The sequence below is a fragment of the Rhincodon typus genome, chromosome 5 (genome assembly GCF_021869965.1).
Source record: "Rhincodon typus isolate 14 chromosome 5, sRhiTyp1.1, whole genome shotgun sequence".
In the NCBI taxonomy this organism is placed as follows: Eukaryota; Metazoa; Chordata; class Chondrichthyes; order Orectolobiformes; family Rhincodontidae; genus Rhincodon; species Rhincodon typus.
This window is the reverse complement of record NC_063336.1, coordinates 2156540-2169358: the sequence shown is the minus strand read 5'-3', so window position 1 is coordinate 2169358 and position 12819 is coordinate 2156540. Positions and strand designations below refer to the sequence as shown.

General features: G+C 41.3%; 1 protein-coding gene across 2 annotated transcripts in view; it reads left to right on the top strand.

The window, feature by feature from the left end:
* enah (ENAH actin regulator) overlaps window positions 1-12819 on the top strand; it is a 281703-nt gene that overhangs the window by 123266 nt on the left and 145618 nt on the right. The window contains exons 1-2 of one of the 2 annotated variants that reach the window (XM_048597461.1): window positions 3833-3922; window positions 7397-7574. In XM_048597461.1, the coding sequence (XP_048453418.1) occupies window positions 3899-3922; window positions 7397-7574 (202 nt within the window). In that variant the 5' untranslated portion in view covers window positions 3833-3898. Of the gene's footprint in view, window positions 1-3832; window positions 3923-7396; window positions 7575-12819 lie in introns of those variants that run through there. The other variant, XM_048597460.1, reaches the window with a different exon arrangement.

The following is a 12819-nucleotide window of genomic DNA, read 5'->3' as shown; positions in this document are numbered from 1 at the left end:
TCGTCCATGATCTTGTTGAATGGTGGGCCAGGTTGACAGGCCAAATGTTATACTGCTACTATTTCTTTATATTCTAATTCAGAAATCTTGTCAAAGTGTGAGGGAGTCATTGATGGGAATAGTTTATAGACCTCTTTGCAGTAACTACATTCTAAGACAGAGAATCAATCAAAAAATAATGAGACTGGAAGGGAAGCTTTAAGATCGCAAAATTGTGACAATTTGGCAGTTCCAATTATGCTATTAATTGGATAAATCAAATTGACAAAAGTAGTCTTGAGGATAGGCTTATTGGGTATATTTGGAAAGGTTCTTTGAATAATTCTTTTTGAAATCAAGCAGAGACCTGATCTTTATGTTCCGAATAATGTAATGAGACAAGATTAACTAATGATCTTGCAGCAAAGAATCTCTAGGGAAGAGTGATTATATGATAGCATTCCACTTTCAGTCTGAGGATGAGAAATTTGGATCTGTAACTAAATTGTCTTAAATTGTAGCAAAAGTAACTAGGGATATGAAGACGAATCTGCTGAAGTAGGCTAAGTTATCTGCTTAAAAGATAAAAGTAGCAAGTGGTGACAGATATTTAAGGAGATACTTCATTACCCTCAACAGAGATGTATTCCATAGAGAAAGGAAGACTCTATGGAAAGGGTGCATTGTGCATGGATAACGAAAGAAGTCATGAAAAGTGGTAGATGTGGAGATTGGGAAATTTTAGAAACTAGCCAAGGGTGACTTTAAAAAAAATGGGGAGAAATTCAAATTTGAGAGACTAAACCAGCAAGAAATATAAAACAGACACAAGTTCTAGAACTATATAAAGATGAAGAAAGTGAAAGTTGTTCCCTTGGACGTTGAGATTCAGGAATTTAGCCAGTGTCATCCATATCCCATGAATGAATAAGAGAAAGCCAGTGAAACTCCTCAGACTTAAGGCTGACAAGTTTCCTGGACTCACTTTCCTACATTTAAAAGTTGTAAAAAAAGTGGCAATAGATATAGTGGACACGTTAGTTGCATTTCTCCAACATTCCAGAAGTTTCGCAAGGTCCCATTAGGTAAAAAACTGTAATTATAATATATCTACTCAAGAAGGGAGGGAAACTTAAAACAGAAAACTCTATGCCATTTAGACGTAACATCTATCATTGTAGAAACTGAACTCCATTATTGAGGAATAACCAGCAGGACTTTTAAAAAAAGTCATAACACAATAAAACAGGGTCATGGGGTAGGCGCATTACTGGCGAGGAGAGAAGTCTTCCATGAGTTCCTGCAGTACATTTTGTAAATGCTGCGCATTTTTATTACTGTGCATCACACTGTGTATCCTATGAAGGGTGGAGATGAAAGCAAAGTCTCGGAATAAAGGGTGATTTTTCCAGAGTGACAGAAATTGGGAAGTGGGGTTTCACAAGGATAAGTGGAGGAATGATTGCTGTTCGTGATTTATATTAAGAATATTAATTCTTCAAATTGTTGTGAAACATAATGTCTCTTTTTGAAGTAGGCTTTACAAAATTACAAAATCTTCAGATGGGCACTGATAATCTTGCACAATGGATGAATAATTTCTTCCTTCTATTGACTCCATCTATAATTCCTGCTGCCTCAGGAAAGCAGCCAACAAAATCAAAGACCCCTCCCATTCCGGTTATATTCCACTCACTTCAATCAGGCAGAAGATACAAAAGTTTGAAACATGTACCAGCATGTTCAAGAACAGTTTCTTCCCTGCTTTTATCAGACTTATGAGAATGGACTTCTCATATATTTGAATTGATCTTTCTCTGACCTTCTCTGTAGCTGTAATGCTATATTCTGCATTCTGTTCTATTATGCTCATTGTACTTATGTAAGGTATGATTTGTCTGGATAGTATGCGAAACAATACTTTTCACTGTATATCGATAGTCGTGACAATAATAAATCAAATCAAATAATTTGGCGGCGGTGGGGACGGACAAAGATGATGACATAGTGATAATGCCATTGCACATTGGACTTAATAATCCAGAAGCCCGGACCGTAACACTGTGAGAACATAGGTGCAAATCCCGTTGTTAGAAGTGGAATTAAAATGTAATTAAATCGGGAATTGAAAATAAGCTCTCAATAACTGTGAGCGTGATTACTGAAAAAAAAACCCATCTAGTTCTGCACACATGATTCCAGACTCTCAGCAAGTGGTTTGTCTCAGAAATGCCTCATGAAATGGTCAAACAAACCATGCAGTTGCGTGAAACCACTACAAAACTTATAAAGGAATGAAATTGCATAGATCACCCGTCACAAGAAAACTCCCTTTCTTTCTACGGTGGGGTGGGGGGATACAACTGCTTTTAGTCACTCTGTTTCTTACTCTCAGTCTTATGCCTCTGTGTTCTCTGCTTTAAAGAAAACAAACTAAGTGCATCCAGCCTCTTTTCCAAGCTAAAATGCTGCAAGGCCCAAAACTGCTCACAATATACCAAATTTGAGGGGAGTGGTGGCCTAGTAGTATTATCACTGGGCTATTAATCTAGAGACCCAGATAATGTCCTGGGGACCTAGGTTCAAATCCCACCAAAGGCAGCTGGTGGAATTTGAATTCAGTAAAAAAATCTGGAATTAAGAGCCTAATGATGACCGTGGAACCATTACCGATTATTTGGAAAAATCCATCTGGGTTCAGTAATGTCCTTTAGGGAAGGAAAGTGCCATCCACTTGGTTTGGCCTATGTGTGATCTCAGATTCACAGTGATATGGTTGACTCTCAGCTGCCTGATGGGCGATAAATACTGGCCTGGCCAGTGACGTTCACATCCTGTGAATGAATTAACACAAAAATGCAGTCTGACCAGAGCCTTATACAGCCTCGGCAGTATATCCCTTTTTTTATTCGAGCCTTCTTAAAATGAATGCCAACATTGCATTTGCTTTCCTAACTGCCAGCTGAACCTATATGTTAACCTCAAGAGAATCCTGAATGAGGACTTATAAATCCCCTTGTGCTTCAGATTTCCAAAGCCTTTCTCCATTTAGAAAATAATCTATGCCTCTATACTTCCTACAAATGTGCACAACCTCACACTTTGCCACATTGTATTCTGTCTGCCACTTATTTGCCCACTCTCCTAGCCTGTTCAAGTCCTTCTGCAGCTTCCCTTCCTCTTCAACACTACTTGTCCTTCTGCCTTTCTTTCTGTCATTTGCAAACTTAGCAACAATGCCTTCAGTTCCTCATTTAGATCAGTAACATATAACATGAATAGTTGTGGTCCCAACACAGATCCCTGTGAAACTCCGCTGGTCGCTGGCAGCCATCCCGAAAAAAGACCCTTTTATACTCACACTCTACCTTCTGCCAGTCAGCCAATCCTACATCTACGGCAGTACCTTGCCACTAACACCATGGGCTCTTATCTTTTTTAGCAGCCTTGCCAGAAGCCTTCTGGAAATACAAATAGACCATGTCCACTGATTCTCCTTTGACTAACTTATTCGTTACCTCCTCAAAGAATTCTGACAGATTTGTCAGGCATGATCTCCCTTGACAAAGCCCTGTTGACTCAGCTATATCTTACCATGCATTTCCAGGTACTCAGTAATTTCATCCTTAACAATGAACTCTAAAATCTTACCAACAACCGAGGTCAGACTAATAGTTTCTTGCCTTTTGCCTCCCTCCTTTCTTAAACAAGGGATTTATATTAGCTATTTTCCAGTCCTCTGGGATCTTCCCTGACTTCAATGATTCCTGAAAGATCACCATCAACGCCTCAACAATCTCCTTAACTATCTCTTTCAGAACTCTGGGGTGTAGTCCCTCTGATTTATCCATCTTCAGACCTCTCAGCTTCCCCAGCACCTTCTCCTTATTCCTGGACAGTATTTGCCACGGAGAAAGACATGGAAGCTAGGAAACTCGGGGAAGTAAGTAGTGATGTCTTGAAAAGATTTCATATTACAGAAGAGGAGGTGCTGGAGGTCTTAAAATATAAAGACAGACAAATCCTTGGGACCTGATCAATTGTAACCCAGGGCATCTTAGGAAGCTAGGGAAGAAATTGTGGGGCCCCAAGTGGAGATAGTTGTACTATTGACAGCCATAGATGAGGTGCCAGAAGACTAGAGGGTGGCTAGTGTTGTGCCATTATTTAAGGTTGCGAGGAAAAGCCAGGGAACTGCAGTCTGGTGAGCCTGATGTCAGTGTTGGTTAGGTTGTTGGAGGGGATTCTAAAATCATGTCTTACAAACTTGATCAAGTATTTTGAAGAGGTTACCAAAAAGATAGATGAGGACAGTGCAGTAGGCATTGTCTACATGGACTTTAGCAAGGTTTGACATGGTTGGGTTTGAAGAGGTTCCACATGGTAGACCGGTTAGTAAGGTTAGATCACATGGGATTCAGGGAGAACTAGCCAATTACATATAAAATTGGCTTGACTGTAGGAGACAGGATGGTGGTAGAGGGTTGTTATTCACACTAAAGGTCTGTGACCAGAGTTGTGCCTCAGGGATTGTTGTTTGGTCCACTGCTGTTCATCATTTATATAAATGATTTGGGTGAGAATATAGGAGGCATGGTTATTAAGTTTGCTGATGACACCAAAATTGGTGGTATTGTGAACGGTGCAAAAAGTTATTTAAGAGCACAATGACATCTTAATGAACTGGGCTAAGGGGCTGAGGAATGGCATATGGAGTTTAATTCAGATAAATGGGAGGTGTTGCATTTTAGTAAGACAAACCAGGGCAGGACTTAGGACCCCAGGATATGTGGTCGGACACAGAGTCCTAGGAGTGCAGGACTGCAGTTACTTGAAAGTGGCAGCACAGGTAGACAGGGTGGTGAAGAAGGCGTTTGGCATGTGACAGCCTAGTGGTATTATTGCTAGATCGTTAATCCGGAGACCCAGGTAATATTCTGGGGATTCTGAATTCGAATCCTACCATGGCAGATAATGAAATTTAAGTTCAATAAAAATTTGGAGTTAAGAGTCCTAACGATCTATTGTTGATTATCAGGAAAAGCTCATCTGGTTCACTAATGTCTTTTAGGGAAGGAAACTGCCATCCTTATCTGGTCTGGCCTATATGTGACTCCAGACCCACAGCAATGTGGTTGACTCATAACTTCCCTCTAGGCAATTAGGGCTGGGCAATAAATACTGGCCTAGCCAGTGATGCCTTTATCCCATGAATGAATAAAAGAAAATTTACAGTTCCTTATTATATAATGATCTCCAGTTTACCTTAACTGTTGGGTAACCACACCAGAGGATGAGTCTCTAAATCACATTGACTGGTATACCCTTTCCCGGTTTGCTATGTAACCTCGCAGCATTTAATAAGCGTCTGGATGAGCACTTAAAATGCCAGAACATAGGCTGTGGATCAAGTGCAGGTAAATAGGATTAGTGTAGTTTGGTGTTTGTTGGGATGAAGGGCTGTTTTTATGCTGTATGACTCTGACTCGATAACACACACCTCTATGTGCCTGTAGGAATTCTTTGACACTTTCCCCCATAGTCATTGTCCCTGGATGAAATGTTTGCAGTGACTACACCAGCTTGTAGTATAAACTGACCAATATCACTGGTGTCTATTCCTGACTCCATCTTCCCCTCCACACACAACAGTTGACAGGATTGAAAAGAAACCTTGGCATTGCATAAGACCTATTCCCATAAGGTTGTCTTCTGAGTTCTCTCCATTAAATATTGCACATGTGTGCTTAAGTTTAATGTGACAGATTTGGAAAGGAGGAGGTGAAACAAAACCTGGGTGTCCTTGTACACCAGTCACTATAAGTAAGCATGCAGGTGCAGCAGATGGTGATGAAGACAAAAGGTTAGCTTTTATAGTGAGAATATTGAGTACAGGGCCTTGGTGAGACTACACCTGGAGTACTGTGTGTAGTTTTGTTCTCCTTATCTGAGGAAGGATGTTTTGGTCATGGAGGGAGTGCAATGAAGGTTTACTAGACTGATTCATTTCTGGAATGACAGGACTGCCATATGAAGAGACTGTATCAGTTAAGACTGTATTCCTTGTAGTTTAAAAGAATGAGTGGGATCTCCTAGAAACTTATAAAATTCTGTAAGGACTAGACAGAGTAAATGTGGGAAGTATGTTCCTGATGACTAGGGAATTTAAAACCAGGAAGCTCAATCTAAGGATACGTGGTAGGCCATTTATGACAGAGATGATGGCTTTCACCCAGAGAGAGATGCGGTTGTGGAATTCTCTGCCACAGAAAGCAGTTGAAGCCAAAACATTGAATGTTTTCAAGAAGGACATAGATATTGTTCTCAGGGTTAAAGGGATCAAGGGTTAGGGAGCGAAAGTGGGAACAGAGTATTGAGTAGCACGATCAGCCATAACTATTGAATGATGATACAAAAGCCTACTCCTGTTCCAATTTCTTCTTTCTAACTCCCTCCTGACTTTCCACCACTGTACCATCACCTCTACTGGGTGTGTACTGCCAGTGGGACATGCCATACACAGGGTGATGGTGTTGTCTGGGATGTTGTCTTTCAGGTATGATTCCATGAATATGGCTATGTCAGGCTGTTGCTTGACTGGTCTGTGAGACAAGCTCTTACCAATTTGGCACTAGCCCCCAGATATTAGCAAGGCGGACTTGGCAGAGTTGACAGGGCTATTGTAGTTTCTCATTCATAGGTCGATCAGGTGGTCTGTTTGGGTTTTTTTGGGGACTTTCTAATGATTATTACAACAAAGTGATATGATAGGCCATTTCAGGAGGGCCGTTAAGAGTCAATTATATTGCTGTGTTACATGTAGTCCAGGTAACAACAGCAGGTTCGTTCCCTAAAAGACATTACTGAACCTCCAAGCTGCGTGCTACCCTGATTTGGAACTATATTGTTGTTCCCTTTCTGTCGTTGACCAAAATCCTGGACTGCCTTTCTAACAGCACTGTCAAAGTCCCTCACTGTCCCCAACAGAGGACTGCAGCACTTCAAGCAGGTACTTCGTTGCCAGTTCAGGGGCTGTTCAGGATGGGTACTGATTGCCAGTCTAGCCAATGATGCCCATGTCTCTTGCAAGTATTTTTTAGAAAATGATGTCGAGATTACAATTAGGCAGCTTGTGTGTGATTTTTCTGAGAATTGGCTGTTTTACAGTCTGTATGGGAATAATTAAGGTCACTGTTCTGATCATTCAGTGAACCTTACAGATAAAGATGTTTGTATAAACTCTTTCTTCTTGTTTACCTATTTAATACTTCAGATGGGGGGTATCTTAGAAAAAATTTCTCTTGCTCACCAATAAGGGTGGCATAACTGATTTCTAAATTTTGTCTTGGCATTCAATGACAGTAACTCTAATGCTTGTTTTAAGTCACTTTTATACTTCTGACACTTTTATTTGCAGGTGGTGATAAACTGTGCCATTCCGAAGGGACTGAAGTATAACCAGGCCACACAGACCTTTCATCAGTGGCGAGATGCCAGGCAGGTGTACGGTCTGAACTTTGGTAGTAAAGAAGATGCCAATGTGTTTGCAAGTGCTATGATGCATGCCCTGGAAGTTCTAAATTCTCAGGATTCAGGTACATCAAAATCTTGATTTTTAAATGATTGTAGTTTCCAAATGCTTTTCTTCTTAGAAGGTCCTTTGGAATTGAGGATGATTTGTTTCAACTCCAGTTTGATGGGTGTGAGGCGGCTAATAGGTCAAACAGACGATCTGTAGACTCTGCCACATATGGTGCATGAATGGTTAGGTGAGTGGGTTATGCGCTTCCTCCTCCAGGACTTTGCTTTCTCATATTCCCAAGCAAGTCTTTTGATGTGTTTGGTACCATCCTCAATCTTCCAAAATTTATGCTATTATTAAACACAGAATTACTTGAGATCTAAAATACTGAAGCAATGGAGAAGGGAGACAGTTACTGGAGTGATTAGAGATGAGATTTGCACGAGAGACCCTAGCTTATTCTGCTGTTGCATTGCTTCAGTAGTTTTGTATGAGAATAGAGAAATTAATGGACAATTCAGTTGAAATTGGCAATTTTTTTTCTGAGCTGATCTTATCCCATTCAAGGTTCGCATGACCCATTTGCATCTTCCAACAGAAGCAAATACGTTCACGAGTGGAAACAGTGGATTGTTTATTTCTCATTACCTTCCCCAGCCCTAAAAAGTTGTTAAGTTGTAAGTTTGCAGACAATACAAAGATTGGGGGAGTTGCGGATAATGAGGAGGAATGTCAGAGGATACAGCAGGATATAGATCAGATGGAGGCATGGGCAGAAAAATGGCAGATGGAGTTTAATCTGGACAAATGTGAGGCGAGGCATTTTGGAAGGTCAAGTACAGGTAGAAATTATACAGTGAATGGCAGAACCCTCAGGAGTATTGATATGCAGAGGGATCTAGGTGTGCAGGCCCACACATCATTGAAGGTGGTTGCACACGTTGATAAGGTAGTAAAAAAAGGCGTACGGCATGCTCGCCTTCATTGGAAGGGGCGTTGAGTTTAAAGATAGACAAGTTATGTTTTAGGATTATAGAACTTTAGTTAGGCTACTCTTGGAATTTTGTGTACAGTTCTGGCCACCACATTATCAGAAGGATGTGAATGCTTTGGAGACAGTACAGAAAAGGTTTACCAGGATGTTGCCTGGTATGGGGGATTTTAGCTATGAAGAAAGGTTGGAAAGACTGGGTTTGTTTTCACTGGAACGCAGGAGGTTGAGGGGCGACCTGATGGAAGTTTATAAGATTGTGAATTGCACGGATAGGGTGGAAAGTATGAATTTTTTTCCCAGGGTGGAGGGTTCAATTATCAGGAGACCCAGGTTCAAGGTGCGAGGGGCGAAGAGATTAAAAGAGATGTGTGAGGCACGTTTTTCACACAAAGTGTGGTGAGTGCCTTGAGCGCGTTGCCAGAGGAGGTGGTGGAAGCAGACACAATAGCAGCATTCAAGAAACACCTAGACATGAATAGGAAGGGAATAGAGGGATATAGATCCTGTAAGTGAAGACAGTTCTAGTATGGAAGGGCAAAATGTGTTGATGCAGGCTTGGCGGGCTGAAGTTCCTGTTCCTGTGCTGTATTGTTCTTTGTTTTAAAAAGGTTCTCCATAGGCACAGGAGTAGGTCATTTGGCCATTTGCAGCTGTTTCACCATTCATTGAGAGCATAGCTGATCTGGCACCTAACTACATCTGGCTGCTTTTGCCCCATATCCCTTGATAGCTTTGATTACCAGAAAACACTTTTTCGCTTTAAAATTAACAATTCACCCAGTAACAATAGCATTTTGTAGAAAAGTGGTACAAACTTCCACCACCCTTAGCATATAGTAGTATTTCCTACCTTCATTCCAGAATGGAGCATGGAAAATTGTGTAAAACTTAGCAGGTCCAGCATGAACTGTTTTGAAAGAAATATACTTAATTTTTTCAGCTCAATAATCTTTTCTTGGCATAAAATGTTATCTCTGTTTCTCTATTCATAAATAGTACCAGATCTTTTGAGTGTTTCTGGGCTCATCTATTGTTATTTCATGTTTTCAGAATCCGTAGTATTTTGCTTTTGTATTTGTGTTCACTTCAGAAAGATCTGGCACTTGTTTTTGGACGCCATCCCTTAGTTCTAGATTCTTCAATCAGCAGAAATATTTTGTATCTGCCCACTGAATTCCTATGTTTCTGAATGCTTGTCACAATTCATTAGACCTTAAGATATAGGAGCAGAATTAGGCCATTCAGTCCATAAGAGCTGCTCCACCATTTGATCATGGCTGATATGTTTTTCAACCCATTCTCCTACCTCCTCCCCCTAATCCCTGATCCCCTTACTGATCAATAACCTATCTCAGTCTTAAATGCACTCAATGATTTGGCCTCTGCAGCAATGAGTTCCACCGAGTCACCACTCTGTGGCTGAGAAATTCTTCCTTATCTTGGTTCTGAAGGCTCATTCCTTCACTCTGAGGCCGTGTACTTGGGTCATGCTGTCTCTCATTAGTGGCAACATCTTCTCCACATCTACTGTATCTAGACCTCTCAGTATCTTCAATCAGATTCACTCCAGCCCCTCATCCTTCTAAACTCCATCGAGTACAGACCCAGAGTTCTCACCCACTTCTCATATGACAAATCCTTCATCCTCCAATCATTCTTGTAAACCTCCTCTGGACCTTCTCCAATGCCAGTATATCTTTCCTTAGATAAGGCGCCCAAAACTGCTCACAGTGTGGTCTGACCAGATCCTTATACAGCCTCAGCAGTATATCTCTGCTGTTGTTTTCTAGCCCTCTTGAAATGAATGCTAACATTACATTTGCCTTCCCATCCACCAATTGAACCTGGATATTAACGTTAAGAGAATCCTGAATTGGGACTTCCAAGTTCTTTTGTGCTTCAGATTTCTGAAGCCTCTCCCCATTTAAAAAATAGTCTATGCCTCTAGTCTTCCTACCAAAATGTATAACCTCACACTTTCCCACATTGTATTCCATCTGCCACGTCTTTACCCACTCGCTTAGCATGTCCTTCTGCAGCCTCCCTGCTTCCTCAACACTCTTTGTCCCTCCACCTATCTTCGTGTCATCTGTAAACTTAATGACAATGCCCTCAGTTCCTTCGCCCACATCGTTAATGTATAAAGTGAATTGTTGTCTAACACTGACAAAACAAATTAGATGAACTGAAACTACAAATAGAAATGAATAAGTATGATCTGGTAGCTATTTCAGAAACACGGCTGCAGGATGACATGAATTGGGACCTGAATTTTGAAGGGTACAGAACATTTAGGAATGACAGGAAACTAGGAAAAGGTGGAGGGTTGCGCTGTTCATTAATGATGGTATTAGCACAACAGTGAGGGATCACCTAAATTTAGGAACAAGATATCGAAATATTTTAGGGGGAAATGAGAGATGATAGAGGCAAGGAGTCATATATAGCAGTGGTGTACAGACCCCCTAGCAGTAACCACAGGGCAGGTTGGAACATAAAGAAATAAACAATGAAAACTTGTTAGAAGGGCATGGTGATAAATTTGGAATTTTTTAATGTATATCTGGACTGGAACAATCAAATTAGCAAGACAGCCCAGAATATTTCACAGAATATTTTCAGGAGAATTTATTAGAACAGTATGCTCTGAAACCCAACATATAGCAGGCTAAACTAGACCTTGTAATCTGCAAGTCTCTTATAGGCCCCAGTCTTTCCCTGGCAGTCCTCTTTCTCCTAAGATGCTAATAAAATACGTTAGGGTTTTCCTTAATCCTATTTGCCACTTTCATGGCCCCTCTTTGACCTCCTAATTTCTTTTTTAAGCAACCCCATGCACTATACCTTTGAAAGGCCTCGTCTAAGCTGAACTCAATTCTTCTGAAGTAAACTGTTAAGCCTGTTATCAAATGAAATGCCTAACTGGGGTAGAGCACTGGGAATCAATTCTTGCTATTTCTGGAGTCATAACAAAAGTTAAAGATTTTTTAAAGTACACAGAATTCCACAATATACTTGACTTTCAAACCAGGTTGACACAGAAGACAGAACAGGTTACTATACATGTTCTGTAGCATCACGGTGAAGCAGTCTGGGAAGTGTGCCTGACTGTCAGCATTGCAGTGAAGCAATCTGGGAAGACTGCCCTGCAGCAGCATTGGACTGAAGCTGTTTGGAAAGAGTGGGCTGCAACAGCACTGCAGTGAAGCAGTTTGGGAAAAATATCTTGCAGCAGCATTTCAGTGAAGCACACTGCACAGTGTCATAGAGCAGCATTGCAGTGAAGCAGTCTGCTCAGAGTGTTGTAGAGCAGCATTGCAGTGAAGCAATCTGGGAAAAGTGCACTGCAGCAGCATTGCAACAAAGCAGTCTGGTAAGAGTATCTTGTGATTTGATTTGATTGGTTTATTGTCACTTGTACAGTGAAAAGTTTTGTTTACAGGCAGTACAGGCAGATCATGGTAAGCAAGGACACACATTTCATAGGAAAGAAACTAGCCGGAGGTATACAAGTTACATCGCACAGGGCGTACACTAGGCAAGATCAACATTAGCAAGATCAGCATTACTTGAAGTTAGGGAGTCCATTATTCAGTCTAATAATGACAGGGAAGAAGCTGTTCTTGAATCTGCTGGTGCACGTATTCAAGCTTCTGTATCTTCTGCCTGACGGAAAGAGGTTGAAGGAGTGCATTGCGGGTGCGATGGGTCTTTGATAATGTTGGCAGCCTTTCCATGGCAACGGGCCATGTAAATGGTGTCCATGGATGGAAGGTGGGCTTCCATGATGGTCTGGGCTGTGCACACCACCTTCTGTAGTTTCTTACGGTCCTGGGCAGAGCAGATGCCATACCAGGCCGTTATGCACCCAGACAGTATGCTTTCAATGGTGCATCTGTAAAAGCTGTTTCATGGGCCTTGTTGTTATGTGAAATCTCCTGAGCCACCTGATGAAAAAGAGGCATTCGCATCTATGTGGGTAGTCCAGGACAGGCTGTCAGTTATCGTCACTCTGAGGAACTTGACATACTCTACCCTCTCAACATCAGCTCCATTGATGTAGATAGGGGTGTGTCCTCCTCCCTTCTTTCTGAAGTCAATGATCAGTTCTTCAGTTTTGTCGATGATGAGAGAGAGTTTGCAGTGAAGCAGTCTGGGAAGAGTGTCATATAGCAGCATTGCAGTGAAGCACTTTGGGAAGAGTGATGCAGAACAGCAATGCAGTGAAGCATTCTGGGAAGGAAGCAGCATTGCAATGAAGCAATCTGGGAAGAGTGCACTGTGACAGTATTGCAGTGAAGCAGTCTGGGAAAAGTGTCACAGA